We start from the raw sequence: 24,555 nt of genomic DNA, 5'->3' as shown, positions 1-24,555 counted from the left end.
ACGTTCTAAATTCGTAGACTTACCGCTGTACCAGCAGGGGACATTAGGGTGAGAAAAATGCATTGGTAAGAAACAAAATAATTTTAGATAAACGAAGAAGCAGCTTGGGACAAAAATTGTCGCCAGGATTCTGCTTGATAGGAACAAAAATAACCAGTGTCAAAGGTTAAAAAGAAAGACATTTTTTCTGCTTCTGATAGACGATTTCGTAATTTAGTTTTCCCAAACATATGGCAGACAAGGAAACCGTTTCCATGGAGTTTCGACAGAAAAGGTAGTTTTTAAGTTTCAAAGAATGAAACTGATAGTTTAGGTTTTAAAATCCCTAATGTGCGTAGGGTCCAAAATGTAAAGTATCATAGAGTGTGTTAGACAAAGAATATTCTTCATATGCACTTATTGTAAGCCACGGGCTGTACAGCAGTAATCTTTTTTTCCCTACAGGCGGAGTGTCTTTCTCTATCGGTACACCGAGACGCTATAATTGTAGCCGCAGGTATGAACAACGGCCAAGTGACACTTCTGAGTTCTCAAAACGGTCTGGTAGTTTCTACAGTTTCCATAACGAATAGTGCTCTAAACGTTCTTGCCTTTTCTCCAGGTAAGTGAGTTCGGTCCGACAAAGTGACAGCCATCGGTTCTCAGAAATGAGTCGAGTGATGTAACTCGAGAAAATAATTAATTAGTTTAAAATTTAAACAAATCTTTTAAAGTAAACAGTTCGACGTTTTACGTAAGCGAATAAAATCCTGTCCGAGAAATAACTGATCATTTAATTGCTTGATGGGGTTCATCGGCTTTTTGTCACGTTTTGCTAAACATTTTTTTTTTATCTTTAGTTAATTGGGAACCCAGAGAAAACAAATCACACTAGTTACTGCTAAAGTTTTCCAATACATATGTAACGCAGAAAGATGAGGGTTTCATCTCTAATCGTTTCACACTTTGTGCGAAATAGGTAATAACATAACCTACTCCATTTAATGGAACATTTAAGACGTCACTGATCGATATTTTAAAGCGTGATAAAGAGTAAGTTTCGTGTTTAATAAAACAACAGTTAATCTGTCGTCGGAAGAAGAACACATTAGTTCTAAAAGACACTCTTCAAAAGAAACACTTCTGTGATTTGCAGGGAAAAATGGATTCGGGGCTTCAGTGAGATGTATGTGTGTAAAAGGGTATTCACGCTCCAGGAATCTCCATTAACACCAAGGTCAGTAAGATGTGTGTTTATGTGTAAGAGGATATTCATACTCCAGGAATCCCTATTAACATCAACGTCAGTAAGATATGTGTGTGTGTAAGAGGGTATTCACATTCCAGGAACCCTTATTAACACTAATGCCAGTAAGATACGTGTGTGTTTAAAAGGGTATTAACGTCTCCAGGGACTCCTATTAACACCAACGTCAGTAAGACGTGTGTGTGTGTTTAAAAGGGTATTCACACTCCAGGAACCCCCTATTAACCCCAACTAAAAAATCAGAAGAACCTGATAATTTTACGTCTTTATTGTGTATGTTACAAAGAAGCTACAGTACAATCCAGTTTCAGATCGCATATTGTCGCATTTTCCCTTAGAAGAAATCCAAAATTTACCAGGGTTTTTAACCCCCAACCCAACCCCAAAAACTTAAATCGTAAATGACGTGGCACGTACATCTGCCGAGATGTCATCCTTTTTTTTTTTTTTAGTTAAACACCGGAATTTTTGTCTCACATTCATATTACCAGAGTAATTGGAATTGCTTCTAGAAATATTTAACTGGATATCTCGTAAGACTCATGAAGTGAATGCCTCTAAAACCCAATAAACGAACGTAAGAAACTGGATTTCTTACCAGACTCGGAAAATGAACATTTTATCAAACTCAAAAAATGAACGTAAAAACTGGACATCTTATTAAACTCAGAAATGTACGCAAAAAACTGGATATCTTATTAAACTCAGAAATGTACGTAAAAACTGGATATCTTATCGAACGTAAGAAGATTTCATGTCTTATCTGACTCGGGAAATAATTGTGAGAAGACAATGTTACTTTAACTGCTCTGTAGTATGGATGAAGAAGGTCGTTCATTACATAACGAATATCTAGTTGACATTTAAAGATAGACACAATAATCAAAGTAGGCCAGAAACACCCCATGTGAACGACTCACATCCAACGTAACGTTATCCGATTTTTAAAGACTATACTTTAGGTACTACAATTCGCTGTTATTATTTTAGTCACCTTCAATAATTCATCAGCAGATGACGATAACAACACACAAGCGCGAGCTGGTATCATTGTTTTATGGAATTTAACTTGTATGTAAATATTGCATGTGAAAACGTTATTTTTTTTTAAATACATAATTTCCAGGGCTGTTTTTCCAGATTTCAACTGGTAATTAAATATAACAGGTCTGCTGAAATCTTATATAATATAGTGAACCGTGGTGGCTGTCTCCCGTTTACGACAGCCGCTTTCCGCGCATCGTTTGAAAAGCTATGCACGCAGACAAAGCTCAACATTCATTTGTGAAATGTCGGTAGAATAGGCGGGAATAATGATGATGCCAAATTTTATTTCACTACCAGGATGTTTTACACTAAATTGTTAGGAATTAATGAGATTAACATTCACATATTTTGGTGCACAGTTTAATATCACATGTACTTAACAAGTAACAGAAATATTTTGAAGGTATGACAGTGTACAATTTAATTTATTATGTACGTACCCGTATATTAAATATTTATGTACATTCCAATTTCATCCTTACTTTACTTTAGATGTTAGAACAAAACTTTTCGAAGGTACTAATGTTCGTTTTAACTTTCTTGTTACCTTCTACTTAGCAGGTAACATAAAACTAAAGCATACTATTTTTCATTTTAACTCTCTCTGTAGTAAAGCATATATTAATGACACTAAGAGCATATGAATGTTCTTTTTAACTTTCTCTGTGGCTAGCATGTACCACACACACATTTACAAAAACGAATATTTTGCTAAAAGTCGAATATCCGACGATAAACAGTGAGTGTCACCCAACTGGCCAATACCAAACAATCTCAATTTGCGAGACATACAATATTTACAGTGGTCAGTATATGCAGATATCCGACATAATAGTTATTATACGTTGGTATCTGACGCTATTCTGTAATTAAATCAATAAACTAACACGTTAAGCCTCGTTCAGTTTAAAAATCTCAAACTACCTCTTGTTTCGATTATTTTTGTTCATATAATCGATATAAAGAACTAAGAAATAATAACAAAGTCCTGTGAATTTTAACTTCATAAAAGATGTTTTTGTTTTAATAAAAGATTTTCCCTAAATTAGCTTCGCAAGTTTCAAAAATATATTTTTTGTGTGATGTACTTTTTTTTTACAAATTGTAAAGAAAACAAACTCTTACTGAGATCAAATTATTATTTCGTTTTCCACAGTGAACATTTTTAATGTTAAGTTTGGGTTCTAGAAGGATCGATAAAGTCTCTCACGTCGCGATTGGTCTAGAGAAATCTATAGCCAGTAGTTGTCAATATTCTAAATACAATAAAATGTGACCCAGTTTCAATGAAAATGATTCACTTGTGTAAAAGTACATATGACGTTTTGTGAAGATTCTGTACATCATGGAGAAGAATAGAAATCATTTTCGAATTCAGTGTACAGCAATGACTGGAGAACATGTAAACATTTCAAGACAATAAAACCATCACAAGTGTGCACGCTTAACAACAAACTGGGACCCGGCATGGCCAGGTGGTTAAGGCACTCAACTCGTAAAACGAGGGCTGCGGGTTCGAATCCCTGTCACATCAAACATGCTCAAATTTTCAGCCGTGGGAGCGTTATAATGTGACAGTCAATCCCACTATTCGTTGATAAAAGAGTAGCTCAAGAGTTGGCAGTGAATGGTGATGACTAGCTGTCACTTTTTAATTAGGGACGGCTAGCGCAGATAGCCTTCGTGTATCTAACAACAACAAACTAAGAAGTCCGTAGGGCCCCCTATCGAGGTTAATGTCGTTTTCTAAAATTGTACCAAATGACTTACGAAAAAGTTGTCTTGAAAAGTAATGTATATAAATTGTGCACTTTAGTATGCTAATCTAATGTAAGTTGTGCTGGATCTTATTTCAGAAGGCGACGTTTTAGCTGCCGGAGATCAGGACGGAAATGTACATATTTACCAGTCACGCGACCAAGGAAAAGTGTTACAAAATGTTGGAATGATGAAGGTAAGAGAAATCACCTAAAGATATCTCTGAGGAGTGTTTCTAGAACTTTTCTTTCACATCTATCAAAGTAAAAAAAATGCATACTTTCCGGTTAAGCCTAAAAGTTCCATTAATGTTATTTAGTCAGGTACGTATTACACAGTAATGAAGAGATACTCTGTAGGGACATAACTTGTCCTCAGACATAGGATATAAAACTAAACCGATGTGGAAAAAAAAAGTTTCATTTCCTATTTCAAATATATGTTATTGAAAGCAGTCTACTCCACTTAGAAGTTAGAGCTCAGAAATAAACTCGAAAACGAAACAAGTAAAGGCGGTACTTAACTAAATCATTAAGGATAAAATTATCCATTTCCTCATGAAATTTAACCATCGGTTGAGAGAGGCTTGAAGAGAGTTGGAAAAGAAAGAAGGAAAATTATCTGATCATAAAAAGTTTACTAATCGCGTCTCTTGTTTCTAAAACGCAAACAAAATTGCAACTGGGTATTTCAAAACAGAACGATCAATTTTGAGACCCTTACGTTTTTAGGTATAATAGTTCAAAATTTAAATTATAGAGAGAGGGAAGACAATCAGCAAACGAAGCCCACCGCTATAAGAGCTTTATCCGGCTCTTTGAACCGAGTACCGGCATTAACTGTCACTTTTATAACGATTCAGCAGTTGAGAATATGAAACGTCTCCAGTAGCCATCACATCTCGAATTTTCGACCTCTAAGCTAGTGATTCGTACGATTCAGGTTTAACCTGATCAGATTAGAAACCCGTACAGTTCAGGTTAAACATTTCCAAGTTTCAACTGTTAACCTTGTTACGCATTACTTTTGATGTATCAGTTAATCAACTTTTCAGTGGCTCAGAAGCAGGTCTGAAGAATTATGAAGTTAAAAACCAGGTTTCGATACCTGTAGTGGGCACAGCACAGATGACCAAATGTGTAGCTTTGTGCTTAACAAAAAATACAAACTTTATTATATCAAAACATTCTTTTAGGCAAAAGTTAATACCATTAAATAAACGCTTAAAAGAAACTGATTTTCCGTCGTTCTTGTATAGATTATACCATACTTTTCTATTGTTGGGTGAGGTTTTCTGAAGATAACTGTTACTCCAGTTACATCGAGGTACTATTTTGCATATAGTTTAGAATGAAAATAAAATATTTTCAAATAGCTATATACACATATTCACAAGATCAGTTAAAACGTGACCTTAAAACACAACTTACATGGAAAGAGCTTTTAATCTTTAAAGAATATCTCGCTAGTCTTAAATGAGACCACGTGTCCTAGGTGAAAATAAGGGTTTACTGCATCGACCGCTAGAGGACTCTACGGTAGATTAGAAGAACACCAGTAGTTTTAATAACTGCTGTCTAAAGAATGTGATGTTATATCTCATCCTCCATTTTCTGGAAGATTTCCAACTTAAAATGCTAAAATTTCTTACCATTTAATCTTTGGTTTTCGAATTTTGAGCAAAGATACAAGAGGGCTAACTCTTTTACCAACGAATAGTGGGATTGATTGTAACATTATAACACTCCCACGGCTGAAAGGGCGAGCATGTTTTGTGGGTTGGGAGATTCGAACCTGCAACCTGCAGATTGCGAATCGAGCGTCTCTCTTGCCATTGAGCTAAGAAAACCAGCTCTTAACCAGAAGATTAGTACACTGCCACTGCATTTTCAGTTGTAAATAAACCTAAAATAAAAAATTGGAATATGAGCTTTGATCGTGGCATATCATAGAAACGAACAAATTCAGACCAAGTGTGTAAGTAACTGAAAATACGATACATTATGAAAAAGGAATTTCTGAGGTAAATGTTTTCATTTCCTTCTATTTCCACAGCACTACACTATTAATGTTAATAATCTTATTTTGCATTGATAGTGGACAAGATGAAGACACTAAAACATATTTAGTTTTATCTAATCATTATTGCTTTTGTTTAGAGACAATTGGTGGGAATCTAATCCTATATGATGTTTCTAGGGTATTTGATATTCACCAACTATAACCGCACATCCAATCATGGCCAGATGGTTGTAGTGCTTGTTTCGCACCACGCATGTTCGCCTTTTCAGCCATGAGGGCATTATAAATTGACGGTCAATCCTACTATTCGATTATCCTTGTGGAGCTTTGCGCGAAATTCGAACCACAATAGATCAATAATTATCAAAATATTTTAGTCCCATACTATTATATCCTCCGTTATCAATAAGAAAGCCAATATATGCAAACGTTGAATGTCTGTATAATTTAAAACAAGCCAATCACAACGCTTATATTCAAGAATATATATATGTATATATAGTGACAGCGAATCGGAAATAGCGTATCCTTTTCGAAAATATCGTATGTCCGAATCTAGACAGATATTTGATGTCTCTCACTAAGGACTCATACAAACGAGTCTGAGCTTCTTTTCGTTTGTGCTTTGGACAATTTTCTTCCTTTCGTCTTTAGAATTTCTAAATAGCATCTCAGAGAATGAAGTTTGTAACTTCAGCTACAAACAAGTTTCACCTGACGACTACTTAAAAGTGGCAATTTCATGACCACGAGCGTCTCCTGCAGTTCTAACAGCCTTCGTCGACTTTACCGTAAGATATCGTCCTCCAACGTCTTCTCCAGGACTTTGTAAAGCCTTTCTATGTCAAGTTGATTTAGCCCTAACACCTGCAGATGCTTCCAACGCCCTGATTGGTCAGGACTTCCACCACGCTCTATGTATTATATATATTCACGACAAACGGACTTGCAACAAACTGACTCAACGTTTTATTCAGAAACTCTTAAATTTAATTACACTTCTCTAAAAAGACTAATTTTTGCCTATTTAATCTCAGTGCTGAGCTACCAAGAACAAAACCCTGTCTTAACATGGCTGGTACTGCTCTTTGTTTAAGCAAAGCCACAATGGGCTATCTGTCGTGTCCGCCCCGAGGAATCGAACCCAGGATTTTGGCTTTGTAAGACCGTGAGCTTACCATTGTTCCAAACCAATCCTGTATTTCATTCTCTATCCCATATAAAACATATTTTCGTCCTATACCAATCCAACTCTCCTATATGAGATAGAAACTCTATGTGACCAAAAAAAAAAAAAGTTATTCATCAAAGCACTAAAGCCTCAAAATTTAACGCACCAGATCCAGAAATGCACGCTCCTGCTAATCGAGATAAGTTGAGAATTGTCCTCTGAAGATCAGAACCAAATCCAGAAATACGCACTAGTAGAATATGGTGATATAAGGTTAGATCTGAAGTTTTGTAAAATAATAATCTAATCTTAAGTAAAAGTGGCTTTCTAGCCATGATGCATCATATAGGATCAAATTTAAGTAGAATATCTATTTATTTATCTATAAATTTAAAAGAAATTAATCAATAAAGCTAGTATAGGTATATGATATGATTGATTAAAACTTTAATTTCTTTAATTTATGTAAAATAATTGATTAATTATATATGTTTCAAATAAATGGTTAAATTTTGCGGTGTTTAAAGTATTTCCATTGGTTCCGGTCATTCTTAAAACAGTAATGAACATACAAATGAAATTGTCCCCCCCCCGTGCCACAGCGTTATGTCTGAGGACTAAAACTGTTAAAAATCTGATTTCGATACCCGTGGTGGGCAGAGCACAGATACCACACCGTGTAGGTTTATGCTTAATTCTAAACAAACACAAAATAAATGAAATCTTTGCTAAAAGCTATTGGTCAAGTCTACAGACGTGCAGAAAAATAATTTATTCTACTCAATGGGAAAGGTTAAATTACTCAGCGTGTTTAATCCACGAGATATAATTACTCAAAAAATTGATTCTGGTTGTTTTTTTTAGCAATGATCATCAGATTTCAAAATGCAAACAAAATAGTTTTGGTGACACAACTCCAGAACTACAAACGAAACGAACACAACATGAAATTTCACCCTTCATGACTACATGATGAATCTGAAACTATTTTAAAAATCATGGATTCAGTTCAATACCAAGTGACGTTTCAAGTCACAAACTAAAAGATCATGGAATCAGTTCAATACCACTTGGATTACTACCGAGTGATGTTTTAATTTACAAACTAAAATATGATGGAATCAGTCCAGTACCACTTACATTACTAACAAGTGATATTTTAAGTCACAAACTAAGAGATTATGGAGTGAGTTCAATATCACCTTGAATACTAACAAGTGGTGTGTTAGGTCACAAACTAAAAGATCATGGAATTAGTTCAATACCACTTACATTATTAACAAGTGATATTTTAAGTCACAAACTAAGAGATTATGGAGTCAGTTTAATACCACCTTGAATACTAACAAGTGGTGTTTTAGATCACAAACTAAAAGATCATGGAATCAGTTCAATATCACTTACATTAATACCGAGTGATGTTTTAATTTACAAACTAAAATATGATGGAATCAGTTCAGTACCACTTACAATACATATATATACAGTTACGACAGAAAGCGTTGGTACTCCTAAGTGTTTTTTTGCTCATAACTTAAAAAGTATCACGATTAGGCAAATAGAAGTGTAGTATTTTATAAATATTATACTAGCACATATCTACATAATTTTTATGTAAATTAAAAGACAAATAAACTGTTTATAAGCAAATAACCAAAAATAGGATGAGCAGAAAGTGTTCGTACAGTTCAGAACGTGTGAAGAAACTGATATTCCCGTAAAATTTTTAGTTTGGCGAATAAACTTCATTATACAATTCCAGAACTAGACACTGAGTTCATAATTATTGGAATTTAGCCAGTAAAAAATGTACTCCCGGCAATTTAGCGCAGTCTCCGTCATTATCTGCTTGGTCATCATGGCGAACAAGAAACAACTGTCCAGTGATTTAAAAAACCGAATTATTGTAAAATACAAGTCTCGTGTGTCTCTTTCCGATGTAGCTACACAACTTAATGTGCCGTATATGTATAATATTTATAATATACTATACTTTCAATAACCAATCGTGATACTTTTTAAGTTATAAGAAGAAAACTTCTCACGGCGCAGAGGTACGAACACTTTCTGCCGCAACTGTATGTTTGACATATACAAGGTAGCTTCAACTTAACAGTAACATATTTTATCCTCTTTATTACCCGTCTCGTACACCTAGGATATCTTATTGCTTGTCAAAATATACTTGAATAGATTAGTGGATTTGGATTTGTTTAAAGAATCCTTATTAGCAAAGCAATATTTGTACTTGTATCAAAACATGTATATTTGAATACTTCACTGAATTAGAACTTGTTTAAAGAATTATTATCGGTAGAGTACTATTTTTACTTATATGTATTTTTGTACCAATCACAGTAACTTGTATAAAAGAAGAAAATGTTTGATTTTGTTAGATTGTGTTATCTCTCTATTAAGTAAGAATTTACGTTAAAAAGAAAAACTTTGGTATATTGTTTCTATTCATTTGTTTATTGGTGGTTTAAATAAACAATTTGAATAAATGTTTTTATTTTTTTCTTTGTTTCGTTGGCACCTGGATCACCAGGGTAATCATCCTATCCTTAGCATCGACTGGTCTTCTGACGGAACATTGATCCAGACGGTCACAAGTGACAATGAATTCCAAGAACTGGTTCTATGTAAGTAGGGAGTGAAACTGGACCTGGCATATTGTTCGAAAACATTAAGACATTTCAATAGTTTTTTCTGTTCTATATTTTTGAAAACCAAATGTTGACATTACCTAACTAAAGTTTTTCTAACCATTTTCTGAAGCATCCACTGTACCTTTTGATCCCTTCTAGAAGATTTCGTTGAGACAAATTTGGATTATTGTTTCGTCATATCTCTCTTGGGTGTGTGTATTCTTATAGCAAAGCCACATCAGCCTATCTGCTGAGCCCACCGAGAGGAATCGAACCCCTGATTTTAGTGTTGTAAATCAGTAGACTTACCGCTACACTAGCAGGTGAGCATCTCTCTTGGAATAAACAAATCAGGAATCACTTTCTGACTCCCTCCCCCCAGTTGTACATCTACAGACGTGTATTTCTGAAAACCGGATTTAGTTACTCGTGGTGAGCAGAGCACAAATAGCCCTTTGTGTAGCTTTTTGATTCCATTAATTAAAACTTGAAAACATAATTTTAACAACATCTTTAATTATATTTTTTGTGACAATAAAAGTTCCCCCTTTTAGTGGTACGTTTACGGACTTTCAACGCTAAAACCTGGGGTTTGATTATCCGCGGTAGAGCAGCAGACATTCTAATCTAGCCTTGTCTTAAAACAAGCAGATTAAACAATACAATACTTAATAATATTTTATAATAGTTTGCTATAGCGTATGATCTAAAGATAATATACCTCATTTTGTCTTATTTTCGAACTTTTAACATTTTTTGTCTCTGAAACTGAATAAAAGGGGTTGATACTGGTAGCTCCCTAATGGCGCAGCGGCATGTCTGTGGCCTTACAATGCTAGATTCCAGGTTTTGATACCCGTGGGCGGCAGAACACACAAAGCCCATTTTGTAGCTTTGTGCTTAATTACAAACAAAATCAATGATACAAGTAGCCGTTTGTGACGTATATTTCATTTCTGGAGTGACTGAGGTCGTGCGAAAGTGGTACTGATTTGGGGTATATAAAAACTACAATCAAACCTGAAGATGGAAAACTTCTGATTATGGAAAGTTACTTTTTTCTTTAAAGTATATTAATTCATCACGCAATATTTTGTAGATGAATCACATAAAGGTGTCTTACACCTCGAATGGTGTAAAAATCTCAGTAATTCAAATATTCATAATTTGACCATGCACTCTGTAGAATTTCACGCAGGTAAATGTATTTTGAAACCATCGATATCAATAAAAAACAAACACCTCTTCTTCACCAATAAAACAGAAATTAAATTTCATGTTTTGTTTGTTTGTTTTTTGAATTTCGCACGAAGCTACTCGAGAGCTATATGTGCTAGCCATCCCTAATTTAGCAGTGTAAGACTAGAGGGAAGGCAGCTATTCATCACCACCCACCGCCAACTCTTGGGCTACTCTTTTACCAACGAATAGTGGGATTGACCGTCACATTATAACGCCCCCACGGCTGAAAGGGCGAGCATGTTTGAGGCGAAGGGGTTGCGAACCTGCGACCCTCAGATTACGAGTCGCACGCCTTAACACGCTTGGCCATGCCGGGCCAATTTTGTCCTACCCATGAACAATTTCAAATATAATACACGAAGAAAACTGGGAGTCGAAACGTTGACTCACTATGGACAATTTCACTTATAACCAAAGAGCAAAAGTAGCCGGAAATATACATTTAAAAACAAGTATTTATACATCTGCTTGAGAACTCGTCGAGTCCCCCGTTTGGACAGCGGTAAGTCTACGGATTTATAACGCTAAAACTAGGGATTCGATTTCACTCGGTGAACACGGTAGATAGTGCCATGAGGTTTTCATATTAAACACAGGCACATATAAAAAATATCGAAACTTACATTTCTAAAGAGTTTATAGGCTGCTCTATAACTACTACTATGTACTTAAGCCTTACACGAAAGAAGGTGGCTTCTGTAAAACCTTAACATTTAAATATGTTATTGTCTATTATCGTGACGATCACTACATAGTGATGTTGTTTATTGAGAAGAGATGCATTTTTTTAGGGTTACAACTTAATTTATGGAAGTCACGCCATTGTCTTTATCTTCACTTACAACGTGACCAATAATAGCGTGAACGTGCCTTGACAGATCCTCCTCATCAAAGATAAGGTTCAGTGAGGTCGGCTTCGTCCATATTTCACCAGTGCTTTAGAAACAAACCTCCCCCCCAAACTTTAATCTCAGCTCTCATCTTTTTAAAATATGTTTGTTTTATCTCAGCTTATCTTCACTTATAGAATTTATCAAGCTAGTAACTTGATTAGAAAAGGCAAATAAAACTTACAAGAACGTATTGATATTTTAATTTTCACATTAATACTACTTTTTTCCCACTTTTCCTCATTCTTTCCCATTTGTTTCAGAACATTTAAAATTTTGACCATCATGCTAAATGTAAGTATTATAATTAACCGTCAAATCCTTTATTTTACCTCAAACTGAAATTTACTTCTAAGTTTGATAGTTTTGCTCTGGGTTTGTTAATATCATCCGATTTTATAATATTATCCCAAATTTTCAGTATGAATGGAATAGAGTGGTAATTTTCTTACAGTTAACATTGCGAATCATCTGGATTCCTGGAACATGAACTCCAAAGTTGAAATGATTACACGTGGATGAGGCTGAAATTATAGTGATTTAGCTTTAAAACATTTATAAAAATATGTCTAGAACTGGTGAAAAATAAATATAGGCGAAAGAAAAGTAAAACTTATTCTACGATAAAGAAACGACTAAGAAAAGCGCTAAACAATTGTGACAGCACAAACATTTGTACAAACGTAAACTTATGTGTTTACAACATAAGTTAATCTCTAGAATTAAGTTCTTAGATTTATATATCATATATATTCTTGTTATTAATATTTAAGAAGTTGCTCACACATTTCATTAATTTAATGGTTGCTATTGGAGAATTCCACTGTCTAATTTACCTACAGATAGCGCCACGGTCTTTGAAAAACCATCAGATGAAATCGAGAGTTTTAATAGGAATGTCCCTAGGAGACATTCATTGTGCTTAATTATTAAAGTACTTATAAAATATTAACAATATTATAATGCTATTTTTAGAAAAACTCACCTCCCATTATGAAGGCAAAAGCTATATTTTGTTTACATTTGTACAAGTGCTCGTTTGACCCTTTCCTAGCTTCTGACATCTTTTGAACCACTAATTGTAAAACAATTACGTTAAAAATAACAACTTTCTTTTCGATTTGTGTGTATCTATGAACGTGTTTGCGTGTATGTATTTTCATAAAACGATTTAAGGTTTTCTGACCTCAGAGCTCTGACCTTTACAGATCCAATTAAATAGGTCACGGTGGTTTATTTGATTCCATTATATTTTTCTCTTTTTCACAACAAAACTCCGAAACGTAATTTAATATAATTTGAGCAAATAAACTTCCTATATCAAAAGAGAATAGTTACATATATCACATATAATGGTATGTGTTTAGTTACTGAATGTAACTGTGCAAACGTTAACTCATCGTGAGCAGCAACGAATAAATCCTTTTATTGCTTGCTAGAGTATTGAAATAACTCTTAGAGAAAAGAGAAAATCTCTAAGTTAAAGGAAGATATTCACGATAAGACATATGTTTTGTTTTCTTTATCGGTTTTAGGGGACGTACCAAGTCTTGAAAGAAAAGGAAATCCAACAGGAACTATAGATTTTGAGTGGTATGACTTGACGTCGACTCTAGGTCACAATCTTCTCGGTAAGTAAGCATATTACATAGAGTAAAATACAGATCTTATTGTATTATAGAAAAAAATAAATATTATTTAATTAATAATTGTAAACAGTGCAAGACAACCGATGTACTATAAGGTAAAGAAATAAGAGTGGGTTATGTGATATTGAAGAACTTAAACGAAAAGCATATAGAACTCAAGATAATAAAGTGACTACGTAGGACTCATAGGAAAGAAAATTCGTATGTAGGAATCGTAAAGAAAAGGGTGAACGAGTAAGACTCGTGGGAAAACACTGACTATGAAAGTTCATATAAAAGAAGGTGGCTCTGTAGGACTCATACTGTTTGTGTGTTTGTTTTTGAAATTTGCGAAAAGCAACACGAGGGCTAATTGTGCTAGCCGTCTCTAATTTAGCAGTGTAAGTCTAGAAGAAAGAAAGCTAGTCATCACCACCCACTGTCAACTCGTGAACTACTCTTTTACCAATGAATAGTAGGATTGATTATAACTTAATAACGCCTCTACGGCTGAAAAAAACGAGCGCGTTTGGTGCGACAGGAATTCGAGCCTGCGACCCTCAGATATCAGTTTTATAAATGATAAAATTATAATTTTTTCGGTTATTTTAATCTGCATGTAAAGCTACTCGAGAATTTTCTTTTCGTTTAGTTTGTTACAATTTCTTTCTTTCACCAATTTGATCATTAGGACTAACTCATAGGGAGGGAGGTGGTAGTGCCCAGTTAATGCACGTATTTTCTGGCCCTATCTTCGCCAGTAACAGGAGATGTTGAATGTTAAAAGGATGCTGTACAAGATATGCAAGGTGTTAATAATTCGTCTGCCATTGACAAACGATATTCTGACGCAGACATGAGCCACATTCATAAACAAAAAGCAGATAAAAGTGCTACACTTGAACCACTCAGATGACTCGTGTTAACTCGAACTAAACGATACATATGTGTGATCACAATGTACAGTCACACGTTATACAGTGGCCAGAAACATATACAAACTGGTAAAATAACATAATTAGACAATACCAGGGAATCCAGAGCCATAAAGCGCTTATATTTTAATTTCCTTTTCACATGTTAAGCCTATATAGAATGCAAATTTCTCAGTCACTAACACCTGAAGTTAACCTAACGGATTTATCTACTTTCAAAAAACGTACTTTACGTTTTATTGAAGTGCGATTTATGAAAGCATTGGTGGATAGGGCGTTCAACTAGCAAACTGCCACTCATGGGATCGAAACCTGTCGCCAAACATGCTCGACTTCTCAGTCGCGAGACGTCATAATATAATTATGAATTATATTTACTCGTTGATAAAATAGTAGCCCAACATTTGGCGTTGTATGGTTTGACTAGCTGCTTTTCTCCAATTTTATGAATTCAAAGTTAGGGAGGCTGGCACAGACATTCCTCGAGCAGCTCAACAAGTAAAACAAGCTCTTTCCCCATTATCTTACTTCAGTAAACAAGAAATCAATTATATTTGTAACAAGCTATTAGTAACATGCCTATTATTTTGTTGTCTTTCAAAATGTGTTATGTATACTTGAGGAAATTACATAAAGTCGCAAAGGGGAAACGTTGTTTAAAATAAAAAAGTTCTTTTATAGTTATCTGGAGAGAAGAAGTCGATTTTGTTTTTCTAATCATTAGGCCTATTATATTTCTAAACACTAAATTCTTAATCTGGCCCTCCAGGGACTTTCAAGAATTTCTAAAGTGTATAATAGTAATATTCCAACGATATAATATTTGTCATATCCATTGCCGACGTCACTTATGGTTGGAATATAATTGTTATACAGTCTTCTAGCTATTTAAAAACTAGATTAAAAATTAAAAAATGCAATAGGCCTAATACTAATATCTTATGACCTAATAAAACTTTTGTTTCGATATTTCTGTACTAGTAAAACTTGTGTTCCTGTAAGTTTGTTCTAGTAAAAACTTGTGTTCCTGTAAGTTTGTTCTAGTAAAAACTTGTGTTCCTGTATTTTGTCCTAGTAAAACTTGTGTTCCTTTACTTTTGTACTTGTAAAACGTGTATTTCTGTATTTTTGTGCTAGGCTTACATAAATTCAAATAGTTTCTTCAATGTTAGTCAATATTTTAAGATCGATACTAGATTTACGTAAATTCAAATAGCTATTTTCAATGTCTCTCGATACGTTAGGGTTCATACTAGATTTACGTAACTTCTACTAGCTTTATTCGATGTTTGTTCATGCTTTAAGGTGAAGGTATTACTTTTAAGATATAATTCAAATTATTTTAGGAATATGGGAAAATCAGGACTTGAGAGAAGTGGTCAATTTGACGTCACACCGATCATATTCGAAACAGTTGCTAGCAGCAGGAGACCACGAAGGCTACGTACGCTTATTTAGGTACCCTTGTCCCAGTACTCTGGTGAGAACTTCTATCGCTTAAAAAAAGTATATCTCGGTACTTCTCAGTACATTATTGATATTTTTAATTTTTGAACTTCCATCCTAGTGGCAAACTGTTTTTCGATACACCTGAATCTCTATCCTAGTAAGAACTTAAGTTTCTCTATTTCTGTCCAAGTACAAACTTGTGCTAATGTATATTTTTTCTGATAACAAATTGCGTTCCTCTGTTTCTGTTCTAGCAAATCGTGTGTTCCTGTGTTCTTGTCCTAGTTGAACTCGTGTTATTGAATTTCTGTAGTAGTGACACTTCTATTCCTGTGTTTTGTATCAGGAAACCTTCTATTCGTGTACTTTCGTCCCAGAAAAACTTCTCTTCCTGTATTTCTGTTATAGTGAAACCTGTTTTCTTCTATTTCTGTCCTAATAAACATGAGTACCTGTGTATTTGTCCTAATCAAATTTTGCTTCGGTATTTTTGTCCAAGTAAAACTTATGTTCCGATACTTTTGTTCTAGTAAAAACGTTTATCTCACTATAACTTGTGTTCTTGAATTCTTGTCCTAGTGAAACGTATGTTCCTGTATTTTTGTCCTAGTAAACATAAGTACATGAGTTCCTGTTTTTTTGTCCCAGTAAAACTTGTGTTCCTATATTTCTGTTGTGCCCCCCCCCCTCAATGGTATAGCGGTATTTCTGCGGACTCGCACCGTTAGTGGGTAGAGCACAGATAGCCCACTGTATAATTTTGAGTTTAATTTCTTACAAACAAAATTTCTTTTCTAATAAAAACATATGTTCCTGTATTTCTGTGTCCTAGTGAAACCTGTGCTCCTCTATTTTGTTCAAGTAAAACGTATGTTATTCTATTTTTATCGGGGTAAAATTTGTGTTCCTGTATTTTTCTCCTAGTAAAACTTGGGTTTCTGTATTTTTCCTAGTAAAATGGGTTAAGTAGTAGTATTTCTGTACTACTATCATAGTGACAGGGTATGTATGTACTTGTATTTCTCTACTACTATCGTAGTGACAGGGTATGAACTTGTATTTCTCGACCACTATCGTACTGACAGGATATGTACTTGTATTTCTCTACTACTGTGGTAGTGGCAGGGTATGAACTTGTATTTCTCTACTACTATTGTAGTGACAAGGTATGAACTTGTCTTTCTCTACTACTATCGTTGTAACTGGATATGTACTTGTATTTCTCTTCTAATATTGTAGTGACAGGGTATGTACTTGTATTTTTTTACCACTATTGTAGTGACAGGATATGTACTTGTATTTCTCTACTACTATTGTAGTGACACGGTATGAACTTGTATTTCTCTTCTGTTATAATAATATATTTTCTTATTTTATCACAGGCATATTTCCGAGAGTATAAGCACGGAAGTGCTGGTACAGCAGTTGTTAGGTTCTTACCAGGAGACAAGCACTTGGTTTCAGCAGGGGGTACTGACGGGGCTATGCTAGTATGGAGATTAATTCCGGTTGTTTAAAGCTTACCAGAAATATCGTCCATTAGCACTAACCATTTTTTGAAAAATACAAGACTACAACCAACATCAGGTTTTAATAAGAGTACTCACCAATATTTTTCTTTCACAGAGACATCTGTTGGCATTATTTTATGAAGATATTTTTCAGTGATGTATAGAAATCTATCTTCACCAGCATAACTGATGTTGACTATCAAACTGAATTAATTTACAATACCCAATTTCATACAGAATTATTTACATGTTACGATTATATGTATTATTTATCAAAAGGATTTCACAATTACTTTACAAATTACGAAAAAATATCGCAAATTAAAATAATATTAAAAAACGTAATTTGCAATTTACACATCATAAGTGATACAATTTTATTATGACTTATTCTGGTGGATGTAAAGCATCATTATTATGTGCAAACGAAAATGACGATGTGCTAATGCGAGCTACACAAACTTAAATTGAGTTAAGCATACTTTGCACTCGGCTTAACGTTAATTTTGGGTGTATAAACAGTGTAAAAAACAAGGCATACGGAACGAAAATTTTTAAAATTAAGAACAAAATTTATAAATCCGGCTCAGTTAATGTTATATTTCCGTATGTTACAAAACTGCTTATAACCTGATTCAGGTAATTAAAATTACGTTTCCATATGTTACAGAATCACTTGAAATATGTTCGTCACATAAATCACGTTATTTAATTTGTATAAATAACACGATATTTTACTAAAACTATTTTAAAGTGCTCGTAGAACTATCTGTTAGAAAAAAGTAATATTGTTGAATTATTCGAGGTCTGCTAGAAATAGAAAAGTATTGTGACTATGGACTTGGAAATGATGTAAGATGATATAGCAATCTAAACTGCGTCGTTTTAAAACAACATGATATACACTTATATAACAACGTCAGGGTTTCAAACGATTTAAGATAATAAACAATGTATACCGCGTTGTTTTAAAACAATACATGTTAATATTACAATGTAAACGGCATCGTTTTTAAATAACTTACGATATAACAATTTGTTTTCACGCTCTTTCAAAAATATATATGAAAGTCTAACAATGCGTTTCTCTTTCATTTTAAATGAAATGACAATGTATACGGCATTGTTTTAAAACCCCGAAGCTAAGCACAGCAATAGTACAGATTATAGAATACATAATGTACTTTTATGAACGTGAGAGTTTGAAATGATGTCACGAAAACGGAAAGACGTCATAAAGATTTAGACTAAACGATAATTTCGCTTGTTTTCAATCCCGAGAAAAATGTAGTATGTTATGTTAAGCCTATTTTTGTCTGAGTCACTAAACACGGCACTTTAAATTCTAGCGAGGTTCAAAAAATGAGATTGAAACTTGGATACATCAAATGAGTGGCTTCCCACTCTTGTATTTTATCCTTCCAATATTTATTCTTATCACTTCTTTTATGTCTTACTGAGTGTTATTCTACCATTTTCTGTCAAAAAAAAAAGAAACCCGCTTTCCCCAAAACTATGGATTAAGTGGATCCTGTTTCAAATTAACTACCCTCAAATGAGAAAATATACTACTTTATAACGGCCATTAAAATTTTCCGCTGTGTGGCGAATAACCGCATAGCCCTAAGTTAGTAATATTAAAGTAAATGTTAGAACACATCATTGTACCCTCGAAAAATCGATGAGTATGCTTGTTAGCAACACTGGAGAATATCGTTTTCCTTAATCGAACTCTTATGCTAAATAAATGTAACTCGTATAAAATAAGAGGAGGGCGCTTCACCTCTTTACAAAAATAAAAAAAAGTTAAAGATTTTCATTTCTGACTAAGATTTAAGCCCCCCGTTGCTCATAAGGATAATTTGAGGGCTTATAGCGCTCAAACTCGGGTTTTGATACCTCTGGTGGACAGAGTAAATACAGCCCATTGTCTAGTTTTGTGTTCAACAACAGACAAAACTAATCTTTTATATTTACAGCTACAAATTTCAAACAGAAAAAAAATTAAAACGCCACCCGACGGTGATTTTGTGCAAGAGAATAATTTAATTATTTTAATACATTCATATTAATTTCTCATTTAAGGATTAAATGAAGTAATTTTTAATAACTTCACGAAGTAATAGTAACTGGAGAGCCGATTTAATGGAGTAGAAACTTTGATAAGGTGGTACTTGTAAATCATAAATACATCTTCATAAGATTTCACAAAATTATAATAATTACTTTATAGGTTAGACTTTAAAGCAAATGATGTTTTATTTCTCCTACGTATTGGGCACTAGCGTTTCCCACACAGACAAATCTTGATCGATGACGTCCACAAATGAAAAAACTGAGACGATAGAAAATTATAACTTGTAGAACAGTTTCCTTAGGACTTAATAACAGAAATTATAAAATACATTGTGAAATCATGTACAGCAAGAAGGTAAGATACTCTTATTATAACTGAAAAACACACATTGCTAATTGGAACAGTATACAATTCTCTATAGAATATGCAATTGATTGTGGAAATCAATGGTTCACATTGTAGATAGAAGTGAATCCATTTTCCAATTATCAATTTCTTTCCCATATTGTATTGTAGCCTTTTAGCATTGCTTAAAAATTAACTAATGCAACAACATGTTCTATGGTATTTCCATTGAATTAAATAATGAAATAATGTTTGTTATCATATTTTAAATCAATCAATCATTGAACAAAAACCGCGATGTTCTCAGATTAATTAACGAATAGCAGTTGTTACACTATACTATCTTAGTTGAATTAACCAATAATATAACTCTTCTGTTTTGTTTTGTTGAGTATCTGTAACAATTGTAATTCTTTTGACACATGGATAAATTGTCAAAATCTGACCCTATACAAACAATAACAAATGTTATCAAGAAACTTCATCTAGCTTTTAACGGTCTAGAAGCATTTCATGTTTACGTCAGGTTAACTGTAAGAACAATACGTAAGAAAACTTGTGAAATTAAAATTATGAAACGTTCGAAAAACAGATGTCGACATTTTTAAATGTAATAATCAGCAGGTAATCCCACCTTTTCAACTTTGTTATATTTACAATAAATATTTAAGAAGATATAACACTAACAGCTACAACAGTAATCATTTTAAATAACGACAAGACATAACCTTAACATCTACAATAATAACAATTTTAAATATGACAATAGTTATTACTAATAATTTTAATATTAACTTTTAAGTTAGGGAAAGAGCTATTACTAATAGCTACAATAGTAACAAATTCAAATAAAGAGATAAGCCACTACTAATACGACAGTAACATTTTTAAATCATGGCAAGAGCCATTACTGAGAACTACAATATTAACTATTGTAAATAATGACATAAACCATTACTAACAGCTACAATAGTAACTTTTAAAATATGAGATGAGCCTTTAATAACAGCTACAACAGTTACTGTTTTAAATTCTTAATCTATTCAAATTGTGTAGGATCAAATAGTTGAAATGAAATATTTTTAGAACAGAATAAAATGTTACCTTTACGTACGTATATTTCGACAAAGATTATATATACATATATATTATGTTTTTTTATTGTTTCACCATCAGACCGTATCTCTGTATTATAAATACTTTGATGGTTGTGTGTACATATATAGGTTTCATTGAAAATAAAGTGTATTTATGTAGATGGAAACCCCAATGTTTTCTGGGAACTTAAGTATTGCAATCAGATATATCAGCCATAACCAGAATCTGAGTGATATTTTGAGTTATATTGCTTCAAAATTCATACAAAACCTAATTTGGCATTAGTGCCAACTCCATTAATAAACCAAGAAACTCACAAAACCTAAATTGACATTGATGTCATCTCCATTAATAAACCAAGAAGCTCACAAAACCTAAATTAACATTAGTGCCAACTCCATTTATAAACCAAGAAGCTCACGAAACCTAAATTGACATTGATGTCATCTCCATTTATAAACCAAGAAGCTCACAAAACCTAAACTAACATTAGTGCCAACTCCATTAATAAACCAAGAAGCTCACAAAACCTAAACTAACATTAGTGCCAACTCCATTAATAAACCAAGAAGCTCACAAAACCTAAACTAACATTAGTGCCAACTCCATTAATAAAGCACGAAAGGGATACACCGTCTATCAATTTTCGACTATCAGATTACGATTCGTTAAGTGACGGAGATACACCAACAAATTAGGGTTTGCTGTAGGGACACCATTTTCATCCAACTGAAACTCGTTAAGTAAGAGAGATAAACAAGCAAATTAGGATTTATTAAACGTCAGGAAGAAAATTTTCGTCCAAGTGAGGGAATATACTATACATCAACGTAGAACCCATTAAGCGACATGGATACACTAGTTTTTAATTTAAAAGCTGTAAAGCAACACTGCATGGTAAAATGCCCATCAAGGGAGAATTTGATATTAAGAATCTTTAACTAAGAAAAATAACACTTCTAACAAAAGAAATAATTTTCAAGTAAGAGAAATACATCTGTCTATCAGAGTGAGTATATTCAAGTGGCAGGGACACTCCTCTATCAAAGTTAGAATCTTTTAGTAACAGAAGTACATCTTTCTATCAAAGCCCGGATCGTTAAGACACGGGGACACATCTGCCTATCAAAGTTCGACTCGTTAAGACACAGGAATACATTTATCTATCAAAGTTTCCCTCAATAAAACACAGGGAAGCACTTGTCTATAAAGGTCGACTCGTTAAGACGCATGAACACATATGCCTACCAAAGCTCGACTTGTTAAGACACACGAATACATATGCCTGTTACAATTCGGCTTGTTAAGACACAGAAATACATTTTTCTATCAAAGTTCGACTCGTTAAAATGCGGGGATACATCTGTCTATGAAAGTTTGACTCGTTAATACACAGAGATACATCTGTCTGTCTAAATAATTAAGTCCTAGCTTCCCAGAATATGCTCATATGCATCCATAAACTATAAAAGTTTCAACTATCAACTGAAAGAAACAGCGTAATACACTTAAATTTATGATCATTTGGTGCTGACATGGCTATTGTGTTATACAAAATTAAACTCGCTCAAATGAAAACAAATTTCTTTAAACCCTAATGGCTTATCAGTAATTTCTGATACAAAAATCTACCTTTATAGACAAGAACTAAGAATTAACCAATTATTTGAAATATGTAATTGAATGTAACAGTCTAGTTAGAGGTATGCAATGTTATAAAATAAAACGTTATAATGATTATAATCCATCATTCGGTACGTTCGCTATTACAGATATTTTCGGCCGTAAACCCAATAAAATCTTGCAAGGTTTGTCCGGCTTAGAAGATTTAGGCTAGTCTGAAATCGAGACAGTAAGTAAACAATGAAAACAATCTTTGTAATAAAATGTAAAAATGAATGGAAAAATTACATAATTTAGCCAATTGTTAACTGAAGTAACACTAAAGAAAGAAAAGAACAAACCTAACAAAATACGTAAAAATGATTTGACTGAGAATCGTGGCGCTATCTTTTATAAAATTATATATAATCTCCCTTCCAAGCAACGTCTAGCGAACAGTGAAACCTTACTAAATGACAATGTAACTATAATATAGTTTAACATCTGAGATGCCAGCTAAAGTGACACAACGTACCATACACTCTCTTTTTCTAAAGTTATTAAATATCTAGTTTCAGATAATATTAATCAAAGGAGATACAAATATTATCATACACTTCAGAGCCTGGCGATTTACTGTAAAGCTGTATTCACAGAACTTTGAAGCGTTTTACAATAAATGGAGTTTTTATGCATATGATAAACAACTAATGTATATTGATTACAGCTGCGTGGTTACACCGAACTTTTATATTTCAAATATTATTTGAGAAGAGTGTAGAGGGTTCACTCATAACCGGCAAACCGCTGAACCGATTGTTACAAATAGTGGCATGTAGCCTTAGAGCCCTTCGCAGAATAACATGGGGAGGAGGTCAGTGTTTGAAACTGACGATTGTTATAAATAGTGGCATGTAGCCTTAGAGCCCTTCGCAGAATAACATGGGGAGGAAGTCAGTGTTTGGAACTGACGCATCGATTCTTTCTCGTGCGTTGAACGAGCACGTCAGCTACTAAAAATATAATTTTATTTAGTGGTTTTTTTACACTTTAATCTCCTTCTGGTAAAAACTAAAACTTATCAGCATAATTTAAGATTTTTTCAAAATTAAGTAAAGGAAAAGATTCCATTTTTTATCTGGGTGTAATCAAGAACACTGTAAGAGAAGAAAAATATATTTTCGACATTATTCGTTTGGAAAATGTGGTATGTAAAATGAGTTCCAAAGGTTTTTATTTTGAAAGAAAGAAGCGGCCCGGAATGGCCAGGTGGTTACAGCGCTCGATTCGTAATCTGAGGGTCGGGGGTTGGAACCCCGTCACAACAAACATGCTCGCTCTTTCAGCCGTGGGAGCGTTATAATGTGACGGTCAATCCCACTATTCGTTGGTAAAAGAGTAGCCCAAGAGTTGGCGGTGGGTGGTGATGACTAGCTGCCTTCCCTCTAGTCTTACCCATGAATAGTGGGATTGACTGAAACATTATAACGCCTCCACGGTTGAAAGGGTGAGCATGTTTGGTGTGACAGGGATTCAAATCCGGTAATAGATATGTCTCTTTATTTCTTTAGTTTTAATAATATTATTTATACGTGAAACGATTTTTCCTAGAAGCACTGTATTTCTTAAGTTATTAGAACTTTACGGAACGATTGTTGCAACACAGTATCAAATTTGTAAGACACTTATAACAAATCGTATGGATTTTCTGTACAACTTCATATTATTTTATTTACACAGGACACCATCGTTATTGGTCATATTACTCGTGGTTGCTAAGTTGGTTGCTAAGATCGAAGATAAGAACGCGAGCATGTTCGAGTTTATTGCTGTGATTAAATATTATTATCTCACACTAACCAGCTTGTGCTGCATGCTCTCTACAG

General features: G+C 33.8%; 1 protein-coding gene across 1 annotated transcript in view; it reads left to right on the top strand.

The window, feature by feature from the left end:
* The window catches only part of LOC143228530 (echinoderm microtubule-associated protein-like CG42247), a 98,664-nt gene extending 77,522 nt beyond the window's left edge, over positions 1 to 21,142 (top strand). The window contains exons 13-18 of the mRNA XM_076459773.1: positions 445 to 601; positions 4,150 to 4,247; positions 9,793 to 9,886; positions 13,560 to 13,655; positions 15,934 to 16,067; positions 17,419 to 21,142. Coding sequence (XP_076315888.1) covers positions 445 to 601; positions 4,150 to 4,247; positions 9,793 to 9,886; positions 13,560 to 13,655; positions 15,934 to 16,067; positions 17,419 to 17,553 — 714 coding nt within the window. The 3' untranslated portion in view covers positions 17,554 to 21,142. The remainder of the gene's footprint in view (positions 1 to 444; positions 602 to 4,149; positions 4,248 to 9,792; positions 9,887 to 13,559; positions 13,656 to 15,933; positions 16,068 to 17,418) is intronic.
* The last annotated feature ends 3,413 nt before the right edge of the window (positions 21,143 to 24,555 follow it).

Source organism: Tachypleus tridentatus, chromosome 10, assembly GCF_004210375.1.
Source record: "Tachypleus tridentatus isolate NWPU-2018 chromosome 10, ASM421037v1, whole genome shotgun sequence".
Lineage (NCBI taxonomy): Eukaryota > Metazoa > Arthropoda > Merostomata > Xiphosura > Limulidae > Tachypleus > Tachypleus tridentatus.
The sequence above is the reverse complement of the archived record's forward strand: the minus strand, read 5'-3'. Positions and strand labels throughout refer to the sequence as shown.